Source organism: Somniosus microcephalus, chromosome 12, assembly GCF_052327205.1.
Source record: "Somniosus microcephalus isolate GS21.2 chromosome 12, FLI_Smic_1.0, whole genome shotgun sequence".
Lineage (NCBI taxonomy): Eukaryota > Metazoa > Chordata > Chondrichthyes > Squaliformes > Somniosidae > Somniosus > Somniosus microcephalus.
In genome coordinates, this window is record NC_140998.1 from 9,625,320 (window position 1) to 9,653,096 (window position 27,777).

The 27,777-nt window shown below is 57.7% G+C and overlaps 1 protein-coding gene across 2 annotated transcripts; it reads right to left on the reverse strand.

Annotated features, from left to right (window-relative positions):
• Positions 1-1,998: 1,998 nt before the first annotated feature.
• LOC147109016 (uncharacterized) lies at positions 1,999-27,475 on the reverse strand. 2 transcript variants are annotated; one of them, XM_086002574.1, is made up of 4 exons: positions 27,394-27,475; positions 19,420-19,601; positions 16,537-17,408; positions 1,999-5,600 (listed from the first exon to the last, which is right to left on the reverse strand). In XM_086002574.1, the coding sequence occupies exons 2-4, from the start codon at positions 19,590-19,592 to the stop codon at positions 3,010-3,012; spliced, it is 3,636 nt and encodes a 1,211-aa protein (XP_085858700.1). In that variant the 5' UTR covers positions 19,593-19,601; positions 27,394-27,475; the 3' UTR covers positions 1,999-3,009. The 2 variants fall into 2 exon arrangements, with proteins under 2 accessions (XP_085858700.1, XP_085858699.1); XM_086002573.1 differs by lacking the exon at positions 27,394-27,475 and adding an exon at positions 27,170-27,295.
• Positions 27,476-27,777: the final 302 nt, after the last annotated feature.

Here is a 27,777-nt window from a genome sequence, read left to right on the forward strand (position 1 = left end):
GGAGGGGAGGGGACCCGTACCCCAGTGAGAGTCAGCACCTTCAGGAGGGGAGGGGACCCGTACCCCAGTGAGAGTCAGCACCTTCAGGAGAGGAGGGGACCCGTACCCCAGTGAGAGTCAGCACCTTCAGGAGAGGAGGGGACCCGTACCCCAGTGAGAGTCAGCACCTTCAGGAGAGGAGGGGACCCGTACCCGACTGAGAGTCAGCAGCTTCAGGAGAGGAGGGGACCTGTACCCCAGTGAGAGTCAGCGCCTTCAGGAGAGGAGGGGACCTGTACCCCAGTGAGAGTCAGCGCCTTCAGGAGAGGAGGGGACCCGTACCCCAGTGAGAGTCAGCGCCTTCAGGAGAGGAGGGGACCCGTACCCCAGTGAGAGTCAGCACCTTCAGGCGAGGAGGGGACCCGTACCCCAGTGAGAGTCAGCACCTTCAGGAGAGGAGGGGACCCGTACCCCAGTGAGAGTCAGCACCTTCAGGAGAGGAGGGGACCCGTACCCCAGTGAGAGTCAGCACCTTCAGGAGAGGAGGGGACCCGTACCCCAGTGAGAGTCAGCACCTTCAGGAGAGGAGGGGACCCGTACCCCAGTGAGAGTCAGCACCTTCAGGAGAGGAGGGGACCCGTACCCCAGTGAGAGTCAGCACCTTCAGGAGAGGAGGGGACCCGTACCCCAGTGAGAGTCAGCACCTTCAGGAGACGAGGGGACCCTTACCCCAGTGAGAGTCAGCACCTTCAGGAGAGGAGGGGACCTGTACCCCAGTGAGAGTCAGCACCTTCAGGAGAGGAGGGGACCTGTACCCCAGTGAGAGTCAGCACCTTCAGGAGAGGAGGGACCCGTACCCCAGTGAGAGTCAGCACCTTCAGGAGAGGAGGGGACCCGTACCCCAGTGAGAGTCAGCGCCTTCAGGAGAGGAGGGGACCCATACCCCAGTGAGAGTCAGCACCTTCAGGAGAGGAGGGGACCCGTACCCCAGTGAGTGTCAGCACCTTCAGGAGAGGAGGGGACCCGTACTCCAGTGAGAGTCAGCACCTTCAGCAGAGGAGGGGACCCGTACTCCAGTGAGAGTCAGCACCTTCAGCAGAGGAGGGACCCGTACCCCAGTGAGAGTCAGCACCTTCAGGAGAGGAGCGGACCCGTACCCCAGTGAGAGTCAGCACCTTCAGGAGAGGAGGGGACCCGTACCCCAGTGAGAGTCAGCACCTTCAGGAGAGGAGGGGACCCGTACCCGAGTGAGAGTCAGCACCTTCAGGAGAGGAGGGGACCCGTACCCCAGTGAGAGTCAGCGCCTTCAGGAGAGGAGGGGACCCGTACCCCAGTGAGAGTCGGCACCTTCAGGAGAGGAGGGGACCTGTACCCCAGTGAGAGTCAGCACCTTCAGGAGAGGAGGGGACACGTACCCCAGTGAGAGTCAGCACCTTCAGGAGAGGAGGGGATCCGTACCCCAGTGAGAGTCAGCACCTTCAGGAGAGGAGGCGACCCGTACCCCAGAGTCAGCACCTTCAGGAGCGGAGCGGACCCGTACCCCAGTGAGAGTCAGCACCTTCAGGAGAGGAGTGGACCCGTACCCCAGTGAGAGTCAGCACCTTCAGGAGAGGAGGGGACCCGTACCCCAGTGAGAGTCAGCACCTTCAGGAGAGGAGGGGACCCGTACCCCAGTGAGAGTCAGCACCTTCAGGAGAGGAGGGGACCCGGTCCCCAGTGAGAGTCAGCACCTTCAGGAGAGGAGCGGACCCGTACCCCAGTGAGAGTCAGCACCTTCAGGAGAGGAGCGGACCCATACCCCAGTGAGAGTCAGCACCTTCAGGAGAGGAGTGGACCTGTACCCCAGTGAGAGTCAGCACCTTCAGGAGAGGAGCGGACCCGTACCCCAGTGAGAGTCAGCACCTTCAGGAGAGGAGGGGACCCGTACTCCAGTGAGAGTCAGCACGTCACTGATTGAAAGACGGGAAGGAGCAAAGATCAACACCGTGAGCTGTAAGAAAATTCATTAAAAATTCTAGAAACACTGAAAACGATGTTTAATTTATTTTCAGTTTGAAAATGCATCTACAGTAAAAAAAAACTTGTACTCAACCGAGTGCCTTAAAAATCGATTAACAAATCTAGTTAGTTCTAAAGGCATTTTCAACATCTGTGCTCAATATAGCTCAATGAGCTTGAGAGATTTATCTGTGGGTAAAAATATCCATCCTGTTACAGCCCGTCACATAACGCAACTTCTGCCTGTCACATAACACAATCCACCGCCTCTCACACCCCTTTCATCCCTTCCGATGTCCATAGTGATGATAATGGGGAGGAAGAGGGGTTTACTTCCCTAGGTTATAAATAGCATTGTGAACGAGTAATAAAGATCCCATGATATGGATTAATAGTTGTGTCGGAAGGACGGGGGTGTGTTAGAAGACTGCACCGCTGGTGAGAAAGAGCCCATTACCATCTCCTTCCACCTCGCACCATCATCCCATTTGTCTTTAAATCTCTCCTGCCTTCCAGCCTATCACACACCTTCCCTTTTGTTCTTTCTCCCCTCCCATCTTTTCCCTGCCTCGGCACTTACTTAAAATCTGTTCCATTTTCCAGTTCTGACAAAAGGTCATTGACCTGAAACGTTAACTCTGTTTCTCTCTCCACGGATGCTGCCTGGCCTGCTGAGTGTTTCCTGCATTTTCTGTTTATATTTCAGATTTCCAGCATCCGCAGTATTTTGCGTTTGTGTTTGAGAAACGTACTGCCCTCCCTCCCTCCGAAATCTGACCCACAACATTCAGCAATAACCCATGGCAGATGTGCCCTAACTTTCCCCCAAGACTGCGGTCTGCCTTGTAACACATTCTCGGCCCTCGGATTATACCACAATGTAACAGTAAAGATGGTGACGGCCACTCTGATACAGTTGGGAGGCACGTTACACCAATGCGCCCTTGTTTATTTACACGACAGAGTCCTGACACGGACTCACTCTCTCGTTGTGAGATTTTTTTTTCCTCTTTGGTAGCGGGCTGGTTAGATTCAGTCACAAATGCTGTCGTCCGAGTCGCTCTCGTTGTCGACGTGGAGCTGGAGGGCGCCCACCGTCTCGTCCAGCTCCTGCTGCAGCTGCTCCAGCTCCTGCTCCGTCTGCACGCAGCTGTCTGGCGCCTCGGAGAAGCAGGACTCGTCCTCGGGCGCGGCGGCGGGGGCAGCGACGGCGAGGAGCGGCTTCTCCTGCACAGTGCCGGCACCCGAACCACGCCGCCGCCGCTGCTGGAACAGGAGCGCCGCCTCCTGCACGATCTGGGCGCAGTCAGGGGTGCCGAAGTCGGGTCCGTTGACGCTGATGTGCATGAGGCTGTTGAGTAGCTGGGTGTTGGCGGCGGCGCGCCCCCCTCGCAGCCGGGCCTCGATCCTCCGCAGCACCGCCAGCCCCCGCTCCGACCAGGCGTTGGTGATGGGCATGGAGAGCGAGATCTCCGCCAGCGGCAGCAGGGCGGCGTAGGCGCGGCGTGCGTCTCCCCGGAGGGTGAGCAGCCGCTTCAGGCACCACTCGGTGACGGTCAGGCCGCTGTCGCTCAGCACCGAGTCGGGCACGCTCTCCTTCCAGCCATGCAGCTCCAGCTTCAGCCGCTCCCACTCGGCCAGCAGCTGGGCGGCCTTGGCCTCGGCCTCGCGGTAGAAATGGGCGGCCAGCGCCCGCATCTCGGGCCGGCCGTAGTCGGCAAAGTCGGGGGCCTCGGGCGCGGGCACCAGCAGCGGGTTGAAGACGGAGAAGGCAGAGAGCAGTGCCAGCGAGCCGCCGAAGCGGCGCTGCAGGTCGGCCTTGAGGGCCGCCACGTAGGCATCGAGCAGGGCGCCCAGCTGGGCCTCGTGCTCGGGGCTGGGTGGCGGCAGGGCGGCTGAGGCCAGGCGGCCCCCGGGCTGCAGGTCGGCCCGCAGCCGGGCAAGCGCCTGGCGGGAGCCGGCCGCCTCGTTCAGCTTGTAGACGGCGTACTTGAGGGAGGGCTCGAGGGTGAAGAAGTTGACGGCGCCCGGGCGGAAGGCCTTGGCCAGGCCGGCCAGGATGGGCGAGACCTCCCGCAGGATGTAGAGGGCGCCGGCGAAGCGCAGGCTGGCCAGCTGGCTCAGCAGGCCGCAGGCGGCGGCCTCGGCCTCCCGCCGGCCCGCCAGGGCGGCCAGCAGCGCCGGGTAGTCGTTGTAGGCGCCCTCGGCCGAGGCCTCGAAGGAGAGGCGGCGCCGGCGGCAGGCCCGTCTCAGCTTCCGCAGCAGCGCCCGCCGAAGCCTGGGTGCCGGTACCGGGGCCGCCGCCGCCCCCAGCCGGGCGCTCAGGTAGGCCTCGGCCAAGCCGGGCGACTTCTCCAGCAGCTCCCACAGCTGCTGCAGGTAGGACTCGACCCGCAGCAAGTAGCGGCAGGCGGGGCTGAGCCAGTCCGGGGCTGGGGCCTGGGCTGGGGCACCGGCCAGCAGCAGCCGGGGGCAGAGGCAGTGGAAGGCCAGCAGCGCCGGGTTGAGCTCGCGCAGGCGGGCGGCCACCCCCAGCCGCTCGGCCGCCATCAGCTCGCCGCCGTCCGTCACCAACGAGGCCAGGCGGCGGGCCGGCAGCTCCAGGCGGCGCACGGCGCGGCCGATCAGCCCGGCCACCTCCTCGGCCGAGTCGGCGGCCGCCTCGGCGAAGAGGAAGTCGCTCAGCACCTCGGCCGTCTTGGGGTCGACGTACTGGACGAAGGCCAAGACCACCGCCTCGCCACCACCGGCGCCGCCATCGTCGACCGACGGCCCCGAGGCGATCGACGCCGACAGCGCCACGCGATCGGACAGCAGCCCGAAGCAGCCCGCCTGCCGCACGCGCCGCGCCAACCGCCGCCCGATCACGTGGCCCAGTGCCAGGAAGACCTCGCGCAGTGTCTCAGGCCGGCGGAAGCGCGCGGCGGCCCCGCCACCCACCCCCGCCAGCCCCGCCTCCGCCAGTAGCCGCAGCAGCGGCCGCAGCTTGGCGGGGGGCAGCTGCTCGCGGGCCAGCCAATAGGCGGCCAGGAAGAGGGCCGGCAGTCCCGCCCCCTCCTCCAGCTCCGCCTCCGCCTCGGCCGCCAGCTCCGCCTCGGCCAGCTCGCGCTCCGACAGGCGGCCCGCCAGCTCGGCGTGCACAGCCGCCGCGTGCTGCTGCGACTCGGCGTGCACCTGCAGCGCCGACTTCTTGTAGCGCACGGCTGGCGTGCCGTTGAAGACCTTGGTCTTGTTCTGCTTGTTCTGCGTGTCGTGGCGCCGGCACAGGTAGCAGAACATGCCCTGGCCCTCCTCGTACAGCAGCCAGTAGACGCCCGTCCGCTCGCAGTGCGTCAGCTCGCGGTCCGACAGCCACTTGTGCACGAAGCGGTCGCTGCGCCGGCCGTCGGGCCGCACCCGCTCGCAGCCCGCCCGCTGGCACTTGTAGTGCGCGTGCGCCCGGCCCGAGTCGTACTGCGCAAAGACGTCACGGAAGGCGGTCTCCAGCTCAGCCGCCGTCGCCTGGCCGTCCTGGCTCTCGCCTGCCCCCTGCTGGTGCTTGGCCGCCGCCGGCGCCTCCTCGCCCCCTGCTGGCGGAAACGATGATGACGGGGAGATGCTGCTGGGCTCGGTGTCTGGAGAATCTGCGGGGGGGGGAAAAACAGGACAACACATTGATTACTGAGGGATAAATCTCATCCAAACATACAAAATTCTGAGGGGGATAGATGCCGAGAGGCTGTTCCGCCCCAACCCCCGGCTGCAGAGTCTAGGACTTAGGGGGGCACAGTCTCAGGATAAGGAAAATATTAGCCCAGGACACCGGGGAGAACTTTTGAATGTTGACGCAGGATGTTTTATAATAACAGGAGAATTAGGAGTCGGCCATTCGGCCCCTCGAGCCTGCTCCGCCATTCAATGAGATCATGGCTGATCATCGACCTCAGCTCCACTTTCCCGCCCGATCCCCATATCCCTAGAGTCCAAAAATCTATCGATCTCAGCCTTGAATACACTCAAAGACTCAACATGCTCAGCCCTCTGGGGCAGAGAATTACCCTCCGAGTGAAGAAATTCCTCCTCGTCTCAGTCTTAAGTGGCCTTTTACATATCATCGTCCAGAAACATTAACTCGGTTTCTCTCTCCACGGATGCTGCCTGACCTGCTGAGTGTTTCCAGCATTTTCTGTTCTTCTGAATGTTTTTTTTTTATTTTAAAAATAAATCCTTGTCCTTCTGACAATTTAAATTGGAATCATTTAACTCTCCGCCCACAGCTCCCTTGGTAAAACTGTCAGCCGTGGCTCAGTGGGTGTCACTCTCGCCTCTGAGTCAGTGGGTTGTAGCTTCAGGTCCCACTCCAGAGACTCGAGCAGAAACGGACAACATTGTTGTCCTGTTCCTCCCTAGATTCTCCTCGGAGATGCCGTCTTTCGGATGAGACGTTAAACCAAGTTCCCGTCTGCCCTCTCAGATGAACGTAAAAGATCCCACAGCACCTCAGAGCAGTACTGAGGGAGTGCCGCACTGTCGGAGGGGCAGTACTGAGGGAGCGCCGCACTGTTGGAGGGGCAGTACTGAGGGAGCGCCGCACTGTCGGAGGGTCAGTACTGAGGGAGTGCCGCACTGTCGGAGGGGCAGTACTGAGGGAGCGCCGCACTGTCGGAGGGGCAGTACTGAGGGAGAGCCGCACTGTCGGAGGGGCAGTACTGAGGGAGCGCCGCACTGTCGGAGGGGCAGTACTGAGGGAGCGCCGCACTGTCGGAGGGGCAGTACTGTGGGAGCGCCGCACTGTCGGAGGGGCAGTACTGAGGGAGCGCCGCACTGTCGGAGGGGCAGTACTGAGGGAGCGCCGCACTGTCGGAGGGGCAGTACTGAGGGAGCGCCGCACTGTCGGAGGGGCAGTACTGAGGGAGCGCCGCACTGTCGGAGGGGCAGTGCTGAGGGAGCGCTGCAATCTGAGGGAGCGCCGCACTGTCGGAGGGGCAGTACTGAGGGAGCGCCGCACTGTCGGAGGGGCAGTACTGAGGGAGCGCTGCACTGTCGGAGGGGCAGTACTGAGGGAGCGCTGCACTGTCGGAGGGGCAGTACTGAGGGAGCGCCGCCGCACTGTCGGAGGGGCAGTACTGAGGGAGCACCGCACTGTCGGAGGGGCAGTACTGAGGGAGCGCTGCACTGTCGGAGGGGCAGTGCTGAGGGAGCGCTGCACTGTCGGAGGGGTAGTGCTGAGGGAGCGCTGCACTGTCGGAGGGGTAGTGCTGAGGGAGCGCCGCACTGTCGGAGGGGCAGTGCTGAGGAAGTGCTGCACTGTCAGCGGTGCCGTCTTTCGGATGAGACGTTAAACCGAGGCCCCTGTCTGCTCTCTCGGGTGGATGTAAAAGATCCCATGGCACTATTTTGACGAAGAGCAGGGGAGTTCTCCCCGGTGTCCTGGCCAATATTTTTCCCTCAACCAACCTCACTAAAAACAGATGATATGGTCATTTATCACATTGCTGTTTGTGGGATCTTGCTGTGTACAAATTGGCCGCCGCGTTTCCTATATTACAACAGCGACTGCACTTCAAAAGTACTTCATTGGCTGTAAAGCGCTTTGGGTCGTCCTGAGGTCGTGAAAGTTCTTTCTTTATATTTGCCGGTCTTAATGGCTGAAATGAAGAGATGGTTCTGTTTATAACAACAACAGAAAACGCTGGAAATACTCAGCAGGCCAGGCAACATCCGTGGAGAGAGAAACAGAGCCAACGTTTCGGGTCGAAACCCTTCGTCAGAACTGAGAGAAAAAAAGCAGGAAATGAAACAGATTAAAAAGCAAGTTTGGGGGGCTGGGAAATGGGGGAGGGGATGAAAGAACAAAGGGGAGGTCTGAGAGGTGAAGAGACATTAAGAGATATTCAAGGCGAGACGAGATGGTAATATGACCGTAGCTACTATGACCAGAAAGCCCTGCAGCGGGTAGTCAAAACTGCCCAACGCATTACCGGCACCTGGCTACCGACCATAGAGCACATCACAGAATCACAGAATCAGAACCACAGAAACCCCACAGTGCAGATAGAGGCCATTTCGGCCCATCGAGCCTGCACCGACACATATCCCACCCTATCCCCGTAACCCCACGTATTTAATCCCCCTAACACTAAGGGTCAATTTATCATAGCCAATCAACCTAACCCGCACATCTTTGTACATATACCAGAAACGCTGTTTACGGAGGTCACTGACCATCATCAAAGACCCTACCCACCCCAGCCACAGTCTGTTCGCCCTCCTGCCATCTGGGAGACGCTACAGATGCATTCGCACCCGTACGACCAGATTTAGGAACAGCTTCTTTCCCAGGGCTGTCATCCTACTGAACTCCACAAATAAACCCTAAAGCCTGCACATCTGCCAATGCACTTTATTATGGTTATATTTATGTTAATATACTACAAGCCAAATGTATGTTGAATGTTTAAATGTCTTAATCCAAATGTACACTCTCGGGAGCCGCAAGCCTACATTTCGTTGTACTGCACTTGTGCACTACAATGACAATAAAAGTTGATTTGATTTGATTTGATAATAGGACAGGTAAAGAAACAAACAATGGCTCTAGATGAAGTGTGAAGTGCGCTGGCAGAGTGAGAGACAGCTGGTTCTGTTTGCTGTGTTACGACAGGCACTAGTTGTCGGAGTTGTAGCTGGTGACAGCTGAGGGAACTTGGACGGGGGCTCTACTCAATCAGAAATCACACCACCACCAACAGCGAGACTCAGTGTGCACTACAGGGGTGTAAATCACAATAACAACTTGCATTTATATAGCACCTTCAGATACAGAGCTGGAGCATTTTGGTAGGAGGAATGGGGGGGGGCACATACTCCTTGGAAAATAAGAGTCCATATGGGGCAGAGGCGCAAAGGGATCTAGGAGCACACGCTCATAAATCATTAAAAGTAGCAACACAGTTTAACAAAGCCATAAAAATGCCAACAAAAAGCATTTCTACAGGAATAGAATTCAAAAGCAGAGGAGTAATGTTAAACTTAAGATGGGACCTTGGTTAGGTGGGAATGTGGAACTCGCTCCCACAGGGAGTAGTCGAGGCAAATTGCTGCATTTAAGGGGAAGCTCGATAAACACACGTGGGAGAAAGGAATAGAAGGATATACCGATTAGAGCGAGATGAAGCCGGGTGTGTCAGCCGTGGCTCATTGGGTCGCACTCTCGCCCGAGTCAGAAGGTTGTGGGTTCAAGTCCCCACTCCACAGACTTGAGCACAAAAATCCAGGCTGACACTCCCGGTGCAGTTCTGAGGGAGCGCCGCACTGTCGGAAGGGCAGTGCTGAGGGAGCGCCGCACTGTTGGAGGGGCAGTGCTGAGGGAGTGCTGCACTGTCGGAGGGGCAGTACTGAGGGAGCGCCGCACTGTCAGAGGGGCAGTGCTGAGGGAGCGCCGCACTGTCGGAGGGGCAGTGCTGAGGGAGCGCTGCACTGTCAGAGGGGCAGTGCTGAGGGAGCGCCGCACTGTCGGAGGGGCAGTACTGAGGGAGCGCTGCACTGTCGGAGGGGCAGTACTGAGGGAGCGCCGCACTGTCGGAAGGGCAGTGCTGAGGGAGAGCTGCACTGTCGGAGGGGCAGTACTGAGGGAGCGCCGCACTGTCGGAGGGGCAGTGCTGAGGGAGCGCCGCACTGTCGGAGGGGCAGTACTGAGGGAGCGCCGCACTGTCAGAGGGGCAGTGCTGAGGGAGCGCCGCACTGTCAGAGGGACAGTACTGAGGGAGTGCCGCACTGTCGGAGGGGCAGTACTAAGGGAGCGCTGCACTGTCGGAGGGGCAGTACTGAGGGAGCGCTGCACTGTCGGAGGGGCAGTACTGAGGGAGCACCACACTGTCGGAGGGGCAGTACTGAGGGAGCGCTGCACTGTCGGAGGGGCAGTACTGAGGGAGCGCTGCAGTGTCGGAGGGGCAGTACTGAGGGAGTGCTGCACTGTCGGAGGGGCAGTACTGAGGGAGTGCCGCACTGTCGGAGGGGCAGTACTGAGGGAGCGCCGCACTGTCGGAGGGGCAGTGCTGAGGGAGCGCCGCACTGTCGGAGGGGCAGTGCTGAGGGAGCGCCGCACTGTCGGAGGGGCAGTGCTGAGGGAGCGCCGCACTGTCGGAGGGGCAGTGCTGAGGGAGCGCCGCACTGTCGGAGGGGCAGTACTGAGGGAGTGCTGCACTGTCAGGGGTGCCATCTTTCAGATGAAACGTTAAACCGAGGCCCCGTCTGCCCTCTCAGGTGGACGTAAAAGATCCCATGGCACTATTTCGAAGATGATAGCAGAAGGGCTTGCCATAATTTTCTAATCTTCCCTAGATGCAGGGGAGGTGCCTGAGGATTGGAAAGTGGCAAATGTGACACCATTGTTCAAGAACGGGTGCAAGGACAATCTTAGTAACTACAGGCCGGTCAGTTTAACATCAGTGGTGAATATAAAGTTTTAGAAACAATAATCAAGGAAAAAATTAACAGGCACTTGGAGAGGTTTAAGCTACTTAAGGAGAGCCAACACGGGTTTGTAAAAGGCAGATCGTGTTTGACTAATCTAATTGAATTTTTTGATGAAGTAACAGGGAGGATTGATGAAGGGAATGCAATGGATGTTGTCTACATGGATTTTCGGAAGGCGTTTGACAAAGTACCACATAGAAGGCTGGTTAACAAAATTGAGGCTCTTGGAATAGGTGGGTCAGTGGCAGCTTGGATAAGGAATTGGCTTAAGGACAGAAAACAGCGAGTTGTGATAAATGGCTGTTTTTCAGACAGGAGGACGGTAGACAGTGGTGTTCCCCAAGGGTCAGTGCTGGGGCCACTGCTTTTTTTGATATATATATAAATGACCTGGACAGTGGAATACAGAGTAGAATTTCTAAATTTGCCGATGACACCAAACTTGGGGGTGTGGCAAACAGTGATGATGATATCAATCGATTGCAACAGGACATAGAAAGGCTAGCAGAATGGGCAGACAAGTGGCCGATGGAATTTAATACAGAGAAGTGTGAGGTGATGCATTTTGGCAGAAGGGACAGGGAGAGGCAATATACACTTAATGGCACAGTTTTAAAGAGTGTGCAGGGACAGAGGGACCTGGGAGTTAATGTGCATAGGTCCCTGAAGGTGGCAGGACATATTGAGAGAGTGGTTAGCAAAGCATATGGGATCTTGGGCTTCATAAATAGAGGTATTGAGTACAAAAGTAGAGAAGTTATGCTGAACCTTTATAAAGTGCTGGTTAGAGTTATACAGCACAGAAAGAGGCCCTTCGGCCCATCGTGTCTGCGCCGGCCATCAAGCCCTATCTATTCTAATCCCATTTTCCAGCACTTGGTCCGTAGCCTTGGAGGCCATGGCGTTTCAAGTGCTCATCTAAATGCTTCTTGAATGTTGTGAGGGTTCCTGCCTCTACCACCCTTTCAGGCAGTGAGTTCCAGATTCCAACCACCCTCTGGGTGAAAAAGTTTTTCCTCAAATCCCCTCTAAACCTCCTGCCCCTTACCTTGAATCTATGCCCCCTGGTTATTGACCCCTCTACTAAGGGGAAAAGTTCCTTTCTATCTACCCTATCTATGCCCCTCATAATTTTGTACACCTCAATCAGGTCCCCCTCATCCTTCTCTGCTCTAAGGAAAACAACCCCAGCCTGTCCAGTCTCTCTTCATAGCTGAAGCGCTCCAGCCCAGGTAACATCCTGGTGAATCTCCTCTGCACCCTCTCCAATGCAATCACATCCTTCCTATAGTGTGGTGACCAGAACTGCACACAGTACTCCAGCTGTGGCCTTACCAGCGTTTTGTACAGCTCCATCATAACCTCCCTGCTCTTATATTCTATGCCTCGGCTAATGAAGGCAAGTATCCCATATTCCTTTTTAACCACCTTATCTACCTGTTCTGCTGCCTTCAGAGATCTATGTACATGCACACCAAGGTCCCTCTGATCCTCTGTCTTTCCTAGGGTCCTACCATTCATTGTGTATTCCCTTGCCTTGTTAGTCCTCCCAAAATGTATCACCTCACACTTTTCAGGGTTAAATTCCATTTGCCACTGTTTATCCTAACTTCCTTGCTCTTGTACTCTCTGCCTCTATTTATGAAGCCCAGGATCCCGTCTGCTTTTTTTTAAACTGCTTTCTCAACCTGCCCTGCCCCCTTCAATGATTTGTGCACACATACCCCCAGGTCTCTCTGTCCAGGATTGTACCCTTTAGTTTATATTGCCTCTCCTCGGTCTCTTGGGACAGTCCCTCAAGGAGTATGAAATCGAAAATGTCGACAGTTCGCTGTGTTTATTGTTAAAAAGGTTCTGCGTTTGAGACTGGCGGAGAACAATGAAGATGTTACAACTCTCTGTTTCTCAGTCCAACGCACTCCCGGCCGGCCTCCCACAGTCCACCCTACGCAAACCCGGGTCACAACTGGAATATTGCATCCAGTTCTGGTCACCACACTTTAGGAAGGATGTGAAGGCCCTTCAGAGGGTGCAGAGGAGATTTACCAGAATGGTTCCGAGGATGGGGGATCTTAGCTACAAGGACAGGTTGGAGAAGCTGGATTTGTTTTCATTAGAGCAAAGGAGGTTGAGGGGTGATTTGATTGAGGTGTACAAGATTATGACTGATTTGGATACGTGAGACGGGGAAAGGCTGTTCCCACTAGTTGATGGTACAAGGACTAGGGGACAGAGATTTAAGGTTTTGGGCAAGAGATACAGGGGGGATGTGAGGAAAAACTTTTTTACGCAGCGAGTGGTGAGGACCTGGAACTCACTGCCGACGGAAGTGGTGGAAGCGGAGACACTCAATGTTTTCAAGGGGAGACTGGATAGACACTTGAGGGAAATAAACTTGCAGGGCTACGGGGATAGAGGGGGGGAATGGGACTGACTGGATCGCTCTACAGAGAGCCGGCACAGACTCGATGGGCCAAATGGCCTCCTTCTGTGCAATTATGACTCTAAGAGCAGGGGGAGTTCTCCCCGGTGTCCTGGGCTAATAGTTATCCCTCAGTCCACATCACTAAAACAGATGATCTGGTCATTATCACAATGCTGTTTATGGGAGCTTGCTGTGCGCATATTGGCTGTCGCTTTTCCTACATTACAACAGTGACTACACTTCAAAAAGTACTTCATTGGCTGTAAAGCGCTTTGGGACGTTCGGTGGTCGTGAAAGGCGCTATAGAAATACAAATCCTTCTTCAGGAGGCTGGTGTGGAGCATAAACACCGGCATAGGCCAGTTGGGCCGAAAGCCCTGTTGCTGTGCTGTTAGTTCAATGTAATTGAACGTCGTAAAACGTCCCGAGGCGCTTTACATTAGCGATTATCAGACAAAATCGGACACCGAGCCGCACAAGGAGATATTAGGACAGGTGACCAAAAGGTTGGTCAAAGTGACAGGTTTTAAGGAGCATCTTAAAGGAGGAGAGAGAGGTAGCGAGGCGGAGAGGTTTAGGGAGGGAATTCCAGAGCTTAGGGCCCAGGCAGCTGAAGGCACGACCGCCAATGGTTGAGTGATGAAAATCCAGGGATGCTCAAGAGGCCAGAATTGGAGGAACGCAGAGTTCTCGGAGGAGGTTACTGAGATAGGGAGGAGAGGGGCCATGGAGGGATTTGAAAACAAGGATGGGAATTGCAAAATCGAGGCGTTGGTGAACTGGGAGCCAATGTAGGTCAGCGAGCACAGGGGGTGATGGGTGAACGGGACGTGATGCGAGTTAGGACACGGGGCAGCAGAGTTTTGGACCAGTTGAAGTTTATGGAAAGTGGAAGATGGAGGGCCGGCCAGGAGAGCGTTGGAATAGTCGAGTCTGGAGGTAACAAAGGCATGGATGAGGGTTTCAGCAGCAGATGGACTGAGGCAGGGGCAGAGACGGGCGATGTTATGGAGGTGGAAATAGGCAGTCTTGGTGATGGGGAGGATGAGATAGGAAGCTCATCTCAGGGTCAAGTAGGACGCCACGGTTGCAAACGGTTTGGCTGAGCCTCAGACAGTGACCAGGGAGAGGGATGGAGTCGGTGGCTGGGGAACAGAGTTTGTGGCAGGGACCGAAGACAATGGATTCAGTCTTCCCACTTTTGGAAGTTGTAAGACTTGATGTCGGACAAGCAGAAGCAGCCTAGGAGGCGAGAGTGGTGGCGCAGAGTTGGGAAAGATCAGCGTACATGTGGAAGCTGACGCCAAGTCTGTCACCAAGGGAGGAAGAGGAAAGGGCCAAGGATGGATCCTTGGAAAACTCCCAAGGTGACAATGTAGGTGGGTGGGAGGAGAAGCCATTGCTGGAGTTACTTTGGCTACAATCAGAGAAGTAGAAATGGATCCAAGTAAGGACAGTCCCACCAAGCCAAGGACAGAGAAGAGGCATTTGAGGAGAATGCAATGATTAACTGCGTCGAGCACGAGCTGAGAAGGGGTAAAGCACCTCGGTTACAGTCATTACATAGGATATACGGCACAGAAGCAGGACATACGGCCCAACCAGTCCATGCCGGTGTTTATGCTCCACTCGAGCCTCCTCCCGTCTTTCCTCATCTAAATCTATCAGCCTAACCCTCTATTCCCTTCTCCCTCATATACTTGTCTAGCCTCCCCTTAAATGCATCGATACTATTCACTTCAACCACTTCCTGTGGGAGCGAGTTCCACATTCTCGCCACTCTCTGGGTAAAGAAGTTTCTTCTGAATTCCCTATTGGATTTCTTGGTGACTATCTTATATTGATGGCCTCTAGTTTTGCTCTTCCCCACAAGTGGAAACACTCTCTCTGTATCCACTCTATCAAAACCTTTCATAATCTTAAAGACTTCTATTAGGTCACCCCTCAGCCTTCTCTTTTCAAGAGAAAAGAGACCCAGCCTGTTCATCCGTTCCTGATAGGTGTACCCTCGCATTTCTGGTATCATCCTTGTAAATCTTCTCTGCACCCTCTCCAGTGCCTCTATATCCTTTTTATAATATGGCGACCAGAACTGTACGCAGTACTCCGAGTGTGGTCTAACCAAGGTTCGATACAGGTTTAGCATAACTTCCCTACTTTTCAATTCTATCCCCCTAGAAATAAACCCGAGTGCTTGGTTTGCTTTTTTTATGGCCTTGCTAACCTGCTTCATAATGGTTGCTGTGCGAGTTGGGGCTGAGGTTCTAAGAGGTAAACTATCCCTTCTCATCCTTCTCGACCTGTCTGCAGCCTTTGACACGGTTGACCACTCCATCCTCCTCCACCGTCGTCCAGCTGGGTGGGACTGCACTCGCCTAGTTCCATTCTTATCTATCTAATCATATCGAGAGAATCATCTGCAACGGCTTCTCTTCCCGCTTCTGCACCTTTACCTCTGGTGTCCCCAAGGATCGATCCTTGGCCCCTCCTATTTCTCATCTACATGCTGCCCCTTGGCGACATCATCCGAAAACACAGCGTCAGTTTCCACATGTACACTGACGACACCCAGCTCTACCTCACCGCCACTTCTCTCAACCCCTCCACGGTCTCTAAATTGTCAGACTGCTAGTCCGACATCCAGTTCTGGATGAGCAGAAATTTCCTCCGACTAAATATTAGGAAGACCGAAGCCATTGTTTTTGGTCCCCTCCACAAACTCCGTTCCCTTGCCACTGACTCCATCCCTCTCCCTAACATCTGTCTGAGGCTGAACCACACTGTTCACAACCTTGGTGTCATATTCGACCTTGAAATGAGCTTCCGACCACATATCTGCTCCATAACTAAGACCGCCTATTTCCACCTCCATAACATCGCCCGTCTCCGCCCCTGCCTCAGCTCATCCGTTGCTGAAACTCTCATCCATGCCTTTGTTACCTCCAGACTCGACTATTCCAACGCACTCCTGGCTGGCCTCCCACATTCTACCCTACGTAAACTTGAGGTCATCCAAAACTCAGCTGCCCGTGTCCTAACTCGCACCAAGTCCCGTTCACCCATCACCCCTGTGCTCGCTGACCAACATTGGCTCCCAGTTAAGCAACGCCTCAATTTTAAAATTTTCATCCTTGTTTTAAAATCCCTCCACGGCCTCGCCCCTCCTTATCTCTGTAAGAGCAATCAAACAAAATTTGACACCGAGCCACATAAGGGGATATTAGGACAGATGACCAAGAGCTTGGTCAAAGAGGTAGATTTTAAGGAGCGGGTTAAAGGAGGTAGAGGCGCGGAGAGGTTTAGGGAGGGAATTCCAGAGCTTAGGGCCCAGGCAGCTGAAGGCAGGCCAATAGTGGAGCGATTAAAATCGGAGATGCTCAAGAGGCCGGAATTGGAGGAACACAGATCTCGGAGGGTTGTAGGTGGTTACAGAGATAGGGAGGGGGGGGGGGGGGGGGGAGGCCCATGGAGGGAGTGAGGGATGGACAAGAGGCCTGAACTGGAGAAACACAGAGATCTCGGCGGGTTGCAGGGCTGCCTGGGGTCATGTGGGACTTTATGGGACGTGGAACTGTGGATTAGCTGAGGCCCGAGTGGAGAGGAGCAGAGACGGAATTCCCCACAATACACTCATTTCCCCACCGCCCTCCCCTGGCGTTGCGGGGTCAGAAACTCACGGCCACACACGGTGCAGGCAAACTTCCTCCGCTTGGCGATCCCGAAGTTGCCGCTGGTCTCGACCGTGTCCCCACAAGCGCCGATGGTCAGCGTCAGGCCGACGGAAGGCTGTTCGTCCAGGCTGTTGCTGTCCTGCTGGTCAAGCTGCGGGAGGAGGGGGTCGCTGCCCAGTGCCGGGAGCCCCTCGGGCTTCTCCGCCTCCTCGCCGGCCTCTTGGGAGTCTCCCAGCCCCCTGCTCTCCGAGGGGGCTCCGTAGGGCAGCGCGCCGCTGGCGTGAGAATACAGGTGATCCCGCAGGCTGCTCCGGACGCTGAACCTCTCGCCGCAGTAGTGACACGAGTAGAGCTTGTGGTACTTGCCCCTCTTGAAGTTGAGGCCGGGGACCTGCAGGCCGCCCGAGGGGCCGCCCCGGGACCCCGTCAACAGGCTCAGGCTGTAATCCTCCGGTCCCGACTGCACCGCCGACTCCTGGCTCGCGGCCGGCGCCACGGGAGCGCGGGCGTACCGGTGCTCGGGGTTGTTGGACGGCACGCCGAGCGACACCTGGCACAGGGCGTCCGAGCCCTGGATGGACGACCCGCTCCGGCCGCCAGATGGCTGGAGGTCCCGCATGGCCAGTTTCTGGGAGCCCGATATCTGAATCCCATAGAGGTTGGGCGACTGCAGCGGCAGCACCTCGTGGTGCTGAACAAACACTTGGCCACTGTGACCCGGGTCATGGACTAAGTTGTAGGCGTGCAGAAACCGGATACCTTCTTCCAGGCGGTTGGGGTCCACGGGCTGCTTCGGACCCTTGCCCGTGTACATGAGATGCAGCAGGTAGCTGAAGATGTCCGGCTGAATGTCGACCGGCTGCACCTTGATGTAGTCACTGTCAGAAGAAACAGAGGCCGAGGCGTTAAAAGCAGGCAGAGCGTTTCCGTGTTCACTCAACAGGTGCATGCGCTATGCTGTGCTTGGGCGTCTGCCCTGGCTCAGTGGGTCTCACTCTCACCTCTGAGTCAGAAATTTGTGGGTTCAAGTCCCATTCCAGAGACTTGAGCCCCGTAATCCAGGCTGACACTCCCAGTGCAGTACTGAGGAAGTGCTGCACTGTCAGAGGGGCAGTACTGGGGGAGCGCCGCACTGTCAGAGGGGCAGTACTGGGGGAGCGCCGCACTGTCGGAGGGGCAGTACTGAGGGAGCACTGCACTGTTGGAGGGGCAGTACTGAGGGAGCACTGCACAGTAGGAGGGGCAGTACTGATGGAGCGCCGCACAGTCGGAGGGGCGGTACTGAGGGAATGCTGCACTGTCGGAGGGGCAGTACTGAGGGAGCGCCGCACTGTCGGAGGGGCAGTATTGAGGGAACGCTGCACTGTCGGATGGGCAGCACTGAGGGAGTGCTGCACTGTTGGAGGGGCAGTACTGAGGGAACGCTGCACTATCGGAGGGGCAGTACTGCACTATCGGAGGGGCAGTACTGCACTGTCGGAGGGCAGTACTGAGGGAGCGCTACACTGTCGGAGGGGCAGTACTGAGGGAGCGTTGCACTGTCGGCGGGGCAATACTGAAGGAGAGCCGCACTGTCGGCGGGGCAGTACTGAGGGAGCGCCGCACTGTCGGAGGGGCACTACTGAGGGAGCGTTGCACTGTCGGCGGGGGCAGTACTGAGGGAGCGCCGCACTGTCTTTTGGATGAGACATTAAACCGAGGACCCGTCTGCCCTCTTGGGTGGATCCCACGGTACTATTTTGAAGAAGAGCAGGGGATTTATCCCCGGTGTCCTGGGGCCAATATTCATCCCTCAACCAACATCACTAAAACAGATTATCTGGTCATTGTTACATTGCTGTTTGTGGGAGCTTGCTGTGTGTAAGTTGGCTGCTGCGTGTCCCACATTACAACACACTGAAAGTACTTGACAGGATGTGAAGCGTTTTGGGACTTCTGAAGGTTGTGAAAGGCGCTATATAAATGCAAGTCTTCCCAGTGAACCATTCAAACCCGGTTTAATGACCAGTTCTTGCTGGGTTGATTGACCCCAGCAGGATAGGCAGCACAAGAGGAGGTGCCGTACAGTTGAACTCAGCGCCTCTGGGCTGGGGAGGTTAGCCTGGCCTCCCACTCCTGATCGCCAACATACGTGTGGGCATCGGGCAAGGGCAGGATACCCTGCCAACACTCAGCGTCCAGTCTTGCGTGTGAAGACATGCCATTTGGGCGAGGTACCAGCCCAGTGCCCGTGGAACCTATACCCCAGCGAGCGACAGCGCCTCCAGGAGGGGAGAAAATGGTGGGGAGGAGGGGGCATGGTTTGTGAACAGGCTCCACTCATCATCCACACATCTCCAGGCCACAATCCGCAGTGGATTTTCAGGCTCCGTTCATGCAACGTAAACAGCCAATAATTCCACCCTGATCTCCTGGCCTTACCGAGACCATGTCTGCAGCCTGTAAGAATTTTCTGAGGGCATTAGGGGGTCAATCAAAATAACAGGAACTGGGTTCCAATCCCCTTCTCAGCTTTCAGTCTCAGCCAGAGAGAGAGAGAGAGAAAGGGAGAGGGAGCGAGCGAGGGGGAGGAGGGCGGGGCGAGGGGGGGGGAGGAGGGCGGGGCGAGGGGGGGGAGGAGGGCGGGGCGAGGAGGGCAGGGCGAGGAGGGCAGGGCGAGGGGGAGGAGGGTGGGGCGAGGGGGAGGAGGGCGGGGCGAGGGAGGAGGGCGAGGCGAGGGAGGAGGAGGGCGGGGCGAGGGCGGAGGAGGGCGGGGCGAGGGAGGAGGAGGGCGAGGCGAGGGCGGAGGAGGGCGGGGTGAGGGAGGAGGAGGGCGAGGCGAGGGCGGAGGAGGGCGGGGTGAGGGGGGTGGAAGAGCGGGGTGAGGGCGGAGGAAGACATGCCTCTTACCTCGACTGGTGAATGAAGATCATTTTGAAGTAGTTGGAGAATGCGGCCAGCACGGCACGATGGGCTTTGAAGTGAATGTCCCCGACAGCCACTGTACAGTCACACAGGAAGCCAAACTCCCGCTGGATGTTCAGCTGTTGAAGCAGCACTAGGCCGTGATTGGCCACGTCCATGGTGCAGCCCTGCAGGGTATAAAACGGGCCCAATTAATGGTCGGGTTCTGGAGCAATATTACCCAAACACCAGCCAAATAACGCAGCCTGCGTTCCCATACGTTGGAAACAGTCCCACCCTATAACTGTACGGTCGTCTGGTGGCTGTGGTACTGGGCGAGCAAGCGCAAGGTTGTGTGTTCAAATCCGACCATGGCAAGTTGTGAAATTAATTCATCAGATCTGATCACGTGTGAGCCAGCAGCGGGAGAAATGAACACTGAAGAAGCCGGATTGGAAGGGAACCTGCTGTCCTTTACCCGGTCTGGCCTACGTGCAACTCGTGTCTCACAACTCCCCTCAGGGACAACCAGGGATGGGCAATAAAATTTGGTCCTTGCCAGCAGCACACACCTCGCGAGATGAAAGCACCATGGGTCATTTTACTCCGTTAAAGGCGCCATATAAATGCAAGTTGTTGTTGCTGTGGAAATAAATAACACACATCGCCCACAGCTATATTGTGTTGACCGTGGCTCAGTGGGCAGCACTCTCGCCCGAGTCAGAAGGTCGCGGGTTCAAGTCCCACTCCAGAGAATTGAGCACAAAATCCAGGTCGACACTCCCAGCCATTCTTGGGATCGCTGGCAAGGCCGGCATTTATTGCCCATCCCTAGATGCCCTCGATTCGATACCTGCCCGAGCCCTGAACTCTCAACTTTCTCCAGTTTCTCTCCAATCTCCCCTCATGACCTCCCCGCGCTCAACTTATCCATGAGACCCGCTTCCCCCTCCCGCGACCCTAGTCACCCAACTTCCTTTTCTGGTTCCCATGTTAGCTGATACTATTAATGGTTCTCGCTCCTCGGGTACTGTCCCCCTCTCCATCAAATCTGCCGTCATCACCCCTCTCCTCAAAAAACCAACCCCTCACCCCTCCGTCCTCGCCAACTACCGCCCCATCTCCAACCTCCCTTTCCTCTCCAAAGTCCTTGAATGTGTTGTCACCTCCCAAATCCGTGACCATCTTTCCCGCAACTCCATGTTTGAATCCCTCCAATCAGATTTCCGCCCCTGCCACAGTACCGAAACGGCTCTCATCAAAGTCACAAATGACATCCTTTGTGACTGTGACAAAGGTAAACTATCCCTCCTCGTCCTTCTCGACTTGTCTGCAGTCTTTGACACGGTTGACCACTCCATCCTCCTCCAATGCCTCTCCACCATCGTCCAGATGGGTGGGTCTGCACTCGCCTGGTTCCATTCTTATCTATCTAATCGTAGCCAGAGAATCACCTGCAACGGCTTCTCTTCCCGCTCCCGCATCGTTACCTCTGGTGTCCCCCAAGGATCGATCCTTGGCCCCTCCTATTTCTCATCTACATGCTGCCCCTTGGCGACATCATCCGAAAACACAGCGTCAGTTTCCACATGTACACTGACGACACCCAGCTCTACCTCACCACCACTTCTCTCGACCCCTCCACGGTCTTTAAATTGTCAGACTGCTTGTCCGACATCCAGTTCTTAATGAGAAAAATTTTCTCCAATTAAATATTGGGAAGACCGAAGCCATTGTTTTCGGTCCCCGCCACAAACTCCGTTCCCGAGTCACTGACTCCATCCCTCTCCCTAACATCTGTCTGAGGCTGAACCACACTGTTTGCACCCTTGATGTCATATTGGACCCTGAAATGAGCTTCCGACCATATATCCGCAGCTTAACAAAGACGGCCTATTTCCACCTCCGTAACATCGCCCCTCTCCGCCCCGACTCAGCTCGTCCGCTGCTGAAACCCTCATCCACACCTTTGTTACCTCTAGACTTGACTATTCCAACACACTCCTGGCTGGCCTCCCACATTCCACCCTACGTAAACTTGAGGTCATCCAAAACTCAGCTGCCCGTGTCCTAACTCGCACCAAGTCCCGTTCACCCATCACCCCATGCTCGCTGACCTACATTGGCTCCTGGTTAAGCAACGCCTCAATTTCAAAATTCGCATCCTTGTTTTCAAACCCCCCCCCCGGCCTCACCCCTTCCTATCGCTGTAATCTCCTTCCGCCCCACCACACCCACACACCCTCCCCACCCCCCGCAAGATATCTGTGCTCCTCTAATTCTGGCCTCTTGAGCATCCCTGATTATAATCGCTCCACCATTGCTGGCCGTGCCTCCTGTTGCCTGGGCCCTAAGCTCTGGAATTCCCTGCCTAAACCTCTCCACCTCGCTACCGCTCTCCTCCTTTAAGACGCTTCTTAAAACCCACCTCTTTGACCAAGCTTTTGGTCACTGGCCCTAATTTCTCCTTATGTGACTCGATGTCAAATTTTGTGTCTTTTAATACTCCTGTGAAGCACTTGGGACGTTTTACTATGTTAAAAGGCGCTATATAAATACAAGTTGTTGTTGTTCTTGCCAGGTCACTTCAGAGAGCAGTTAAGAGTCAACCAGGTTGGTGTGGGACTGGAGTCACATATAGGCCCAGACTGGGTAAGGACGGCAGGTTTCTTTCCCTAAAGGACATCAGTGAACCAGTTGGGTTTTTACGACAATCCAGATAGTTTCATGGTCACTTTTACTGACACCAGCTTTTTATTTCCAGTGTCTTTAAGTTGAATTCAGGATTATCAAACTGATCCACGTTGGGATTGGAACTCTCGTTCTCCGGGTAATCCGTCCAGGTCTCTGGACGGGGCAGGATACGAGTCTTGCAATGGCTCCTGTGTTTAACCGACAACAGAGAATCGTCTGGTTCAAGTTGTAGAACCTCAAACGCGAGAAGCCTTTGTGATCTGCCAGCCTTTGAATGAAACACAAGATTAGCTAGGCCCAGACTGGAGCCCTTGGAAACAAAAATGGAGCCAGGCTGGTCTGATGGGCCAATGAACTCAATCGCCACCACCGCACCCTTAACGCTCGGTGATCTGAAACACAGACTCCAAAACTGGCTCTGTACTCCGCCAGGGCCCTCGGAACAGGTATCAAACGATTAGGGGGGTAAACATACGAAGGGTTGAAGGTAAAATAATCTGCATCCTGCCTCCAGCAACTCATGTAAATTAAAAACTCAATTTCCATCAGGTTGCTGCTGTGGTTGCTTCAGGCTGCGCAGTGAGATTATCGAGCCCCTTTTCTAGGGGTGTGAGAAAACCACATCAAAGTGTCCTGCTCATCTCTCAACACACCCCACCGGTTCATGCCCCGGCTCTGGCTGCACCACACAACGCTCAACACAACACAGGAACCCTTCCCCCCAGCCTCAAACCCACTTTTACATCAATAAAACAATGACTAAAGTTTTACTGCTCGCAACCTCGCCGTCCCACTTGGCCCCGAGCTGAGCTTCCGACCCCATCTCCTCTCCGTCGCCAAGACCGCCTACTTCCCCCTCCGTAGCATCGCCCGTCTCCGCCCCTGCCTCAGCTCATCCGCTGCCGAAACCCTCATCCAGGCCTTCGTTGCCTCTCAACTCGACTATTGCTCGCCGCCCTCCCACATTCCATCCTCTGTGAACTTGTCATCCAAAAAGGTCGCCTGCCCGTGTCCTAACTTGCACCAAGTCCTGTTCACTGATCACAACAACGCCTCGATTTCAAAATTCTCATCCTTGTGTTCAAATCCCTCCATGGCCTCCTCGCCCCTCCCTATCTCTGTAACTCCCTCCAGCCCCACAACCCTCCGCCCGAGATCGGAAAATGTAACTGGCTGCGGTTGGCAGTGCCCAGTTTGATACTAAGGTAATATTACAGAAAGATACCGTTAACTTCCAGATCATTGCCACTCAATCTGGTTCACAACAACAACTGGGCAAACACAGCTGGGCAAATACCACCCCCTTCCCCCTCCAGCAGGGAACAGGCTCCCTCCCCACCCCCCTCCAGCAGGGAACAGACCCCCCCCTCCCCCACAGCAGGGAACAGACCCCCCCCTCCAGCAGGGAACAGAGACCCACCTCCAGCAGGGAACAGACTCCCTCCCCCCTCCAGCAGAGAACAGACTCCCTCCCCCCTCCAGCAGGGAACAGGCTCCCTCCCCCCTCCAGCAGGGAACAGGCTCCCTCCCCCCTCCAGCAGGGAACAGGCTCCCTCCCCCCTCCAGCAGGGAACAGACTCCCTCCCCCCTCCAGCAGGGAACAGGCTCCCTCCCCCCTCCAGCAGGGAACAGGCTCCCTCCGCCCTCCAGCAGGGAACAGACTCCCTCCCCCCTCCAGCAGGGAACAGACTCCCTCCGCCCTCCAGCAGGGAACAGACTCCCTCCCCCCTCCAGCAGGGAACAGGCTCCCTCCCCCCTCCAGCAGGGAACAGGCTCCCTCCGCCCTCCAGCAGGGAACAGGCTCCCTCCGCCCTCCAGCAGGGAACAGGCTCCCTCCCCCCTCCAGCAGGGAACAGACCCCCCCCTCCAGCAGGGAACAGAGACCCACCTCCAGCAGGGAACAGGCTCCCTCCCCCCTCCAGCAGAGAACAGACTCCCTCCCCCCTCCAGCAGGGAACAGGCTCCCTCCCCCCTCCAGCAGGGAACAGGCTCCCTCCGCCCTCCAGCAGGGAACAGACTCCCTCCCCCCTCCAGCAGGGAACAGACTCCCTCCGCCCTCCAGCAGAGAACAGACTCCCTCCCCCCTCCAGCAGGGAACAGGCTCCCTCCGCCCTCCAGCAGGGAACAGGCTCCCTCCCCCCTCCAGCAGGGAACAGACTCCCTCCGCCCTCCAGCAGGGAACAGACTCCCTCCCCCCTCCAGCAGGGAACAGACTCCCTCCCCCCTCCAGCAGGGAACAGACTCCCTCCCCCCTCCAGCAGGGAACAGACTCCCTGCCTCCAGCAGGGAACAGACTCCCTGCCTCCAGCAGGGAACAGACTCCCCCCCTCCAGCAGGGAACAGAGACCCACCTCCAGCAGGGAACAGACTCCCTCCCCCCTTCAGCAGGGAACAGACTCCCTCCCCCCTCCAGCAGGGAACAGACTCCCTGCCTCCAGCAGGGAACAGACTCCCTCCCCCCTCCAGCAGGGAACAGACTCCCTCCCCCCTCCAGCAGGGAACAGACTCCCTCCCCCCTTCAGCAGGGAACAGACTCCCCTCCCCCCTCCAGCAGGGAACAGACTCCCCTCCCCCCTCCAGCAGGGAACAGACTCCCCTCCCCCCTCCAGCAGGGAACAGACTCCCCTCCCCCCTCCAGCAGGGAACAGACTCCCTCCCCCCTCCAGCAGGGAACAGACTCCCTGCCTCCAGCAGGGAACAGACTCCCTGCCTCCAGCAGGGAACAGACTCCCCCCCTCCAGCAGGGAACAGAGACCCACCTTCAGCAGGGAACAGACTCCCTCCCCCCTCCAGCAGGGAACAGACTCCCTCCCCCCTCCAGCAGGGAACAGACTCCCTCCCCCCTCCAGCAGGGAACAGGCTCCCTCCCCCCTTCAGCAGGGAGCAGACTCCCCTCCCCCCTCCAGCAGGGAACAGACTCCCCTCCCCCCTCCAGCAGGGAACAGACTCCCCTCCCCCCTCCAGCAGGGAACAGACTCCCTCCCCCCTCCAGCAGGGAATAGACACCCTCTCCCTCCAGCAGGGAACAGACTCCCCTCCCCCCTCCAGCAGGGAACAGACTCCCCTCCCCCCTCCAGCAGGGAACAGACTCCCCTCCCCCCTCCAGCAGGGAACAGACTCCCTCCCCCCTCCAGCAGGGAATAGACACCCTCTCCCTCCAGCAGGGAACAGACTCCCTCCCCCCGCCAGCAGGGAACAGACTCCCCTCCCCCCTCCAGCAGGGAACAGACTCCCCTCCCCCCTCCAGCAGGGAACAGACTCCCTCCCCCTCCAGCAGGGAACAGACTCCCCTCCCCCCTCCAGCCGGGAACAGACTCCCCTCCCCCCTCCAGCAGGGAACAGACTCCCCTCCCCCCTCCAGCAGGGAACAGACTCCCCTCCCCCCTCCAGCCGGGAACAGACTCCCCTCCCCCCTCCAGCAGGGAACAGACTCCCCTCCCCCCTCCAGCAGGGAACAGACTCCCCTCCCCCCTCCAGCAGGGAACAGACTCCCTCCCCCCTCCAGCAGGGAACAGACTCCCTCCCCCTCCAGCAGGGAACAGACTCCCTCCAGCAGGGAACAGACTCCCTCCCCCCTCCAGCAGGGAACAGACTCCCTCCAGCAGGGAACAGACTCCCTCCCCCCTCCAGCAGGGAACAGGCTCCCTCCCCCCTCCAGCAGGGAACAGGCTCCCTCCCCCCTCCAGCAGGGAACAGGCTCCCTCCGCCCTCCAGCAGGGAACAGGCTCCCTCCCCCCTCCAGCAGGGAACAGGCTCCCTCCGCCCTCCAGCAGGGAACAGGCTCCCTCCGCCCTCCAGCAGGGAACAGACTCCCCTCCCCCCTCCAGCAGGGAACAGACTCCCTCCGCCCTCCAGCAGGGAACAGACTCCCTCCCCCCTCCAGCAGGGAACAGACTCCCTCCCCCCTCCAGCAGGGAACAGACTCCCTCCCCCCTCCAGCAGGGAACAGACTCCCTCCCCCCTCCAGCAGGGAACAGACTCCCTCCCCCCCTCCAGCAGGGAACAGACTCCCCTCCCCCCTCCAGCAGGGAACAGACTCCCTCCCCCCCTCCAGCAGGGAACAGACTCCCCTCCCCCCTCCAGCAGGGAACAGACTCCCCTCCCCCCTCCAGCAGGGAACAGACTCCCCTCCCCCCTCCAGCAGGGAACAGACTCCCCTCCCCCCTCCAGCAGGGAACAGACTCCCCTCCCCCCTCCAGCAGGGAACAGACTCCCCTCCCCCCTCCAGCAGAGAACAGACTCCCCTTCCCCCTCCAGCAGGGAACAGACTCCCCTTCCCCCTCCAGCAGGGAACAGACTCCCCTTCCCCCTCCAGCAGGGAACAGACTCCCCTTCCCCCTCCAGCAGGGAACAGACTCCCCTCCCCCCTCCAGCAGGGAACAGACTCCCCTTCCCCCTCCAGCAGGGAACAGACTCCCCTTCCCCCTCCAGCAGGGAACAGACTCCCCTCCCCCCTCCAGCAGGGAACAGACTCCCCTCCCCCCTCCAGCAGGGAACAGACTCCCCTCCCCCCTCCAGCAGGGAACAGACTCCCCTCCCCCCTCCAGCAGGGAACAGACTCCCCTCCCCCCTCCAGCAGGGAACAGACTCCCCTCCCCCCTCCAGCAGGGAACAGACTCCCCTCCCCCCTCCAGCAGGGAACAGACTCCCCTCCCCCCTCCAGCAGGGAACAGACTCCCCTCCCCCCTCCAGCAGGGAACAGACTCCCCTCCCCCCTCCAGCAGGGAACAGACTCCCCTCCCCCCTCCAGCAGGGAACAGACTCCCCTCCCCCCTCCAGCAGGGAACAGACTCCCCTCCCCCCTCCAGCAGGGAACAGACTCCCCTCCCCCCTCAAGCAGGGAACAGACTCCCCTCCCCCCTCCAGCAGGGAACAGACTCCCCTCCCCCCTCCAGCAGGGAACAGACTCCCCTCCCCCCTCCAGCAGGGAACAGACTCCCCTCCCCCCTCCAGCAGGGAACAGACTCCCCTCCCCCCTCCAGCAGGGAACAGACTCCCCTCCCCCCTCCAGCAGGGAACAGGGAACAGAACCGACCAGCAGGGAACAGGGAACAGAACCGACCAGCAGGGATCCCCCGGCGCGGCTGCGATCCCCGGGTCCGCCGGCCGGGGCCGGGCTGATTCGGGCCGCCACCTCTCGGTCCGGTGAGCCGCGCGAATGCAACGCTCGGGCCCCGGGCTGCAGGACGTGCTGGGTCCAGGCACGGCGCCTCTCTCGCCGGCTCGCTGCCGGACCCGGGGCTGGTGCTGAGGATAGAGGCCCCGGGACCGGGCGGCGGATCTTACCCGACTCCAGTCGCTGGATCGCCGCCTCTTGCCTCCCCGTGACCTCACACTGAGTCTCCCAGCAACACAGTGATGTCACAAGGGGAGTCTCCCAGTAACAGAGTGATGTCACAGGGGGAGTCTCCCAGTAACACAGTGATGTCACAGGGGGAGTCTCCCAGTAACAGAGTGATGTCACAGGGGGAGTCTCCCAGTAACAGAGTGATGTCACAGGGGGAGTCTCCCAGTAACAGAGTGATGTCACAGGGGGAGTCTCCCAGTAACAGAGTGATGTCACAGGGGGAGTCTCCCAGTAACACAGTGATGTCACAAGGGGAGTCTCCCAGTAACAGAGTGATGTCACAGGGGGAGTCTCCCAGTAACACAGTGATGTCACAGGGGGAG

What these genes read in the sequence shown, in the direction of transcription:
- LOC147109016 (XM_086002574.1), bottom strand. Translation starts at nt 19,592, where the DNA reads ATGGACGTGGCCAATCACGGCCTAGTGCTGCTTCAACAGCTGAACATC. An exon ending in ATCTTCATTCACCAGTCGAG is followed by an intron (nt 17,409 to 19,419) that starts GTAAGAGGCATG and finishes TTCTTCTGACAG; the next exon opens with TGACTACATCAAGGTGCAGC. An exon ending in TGCCTGCACCGTGTGTGGCC is followed by an intron (nt 5,601 to 16,536) that starts GTGAGTTTCTGA and finishes CCCCCCCCGCAG; the next exon opens with ATTCTCCAGACACCGAGCCC.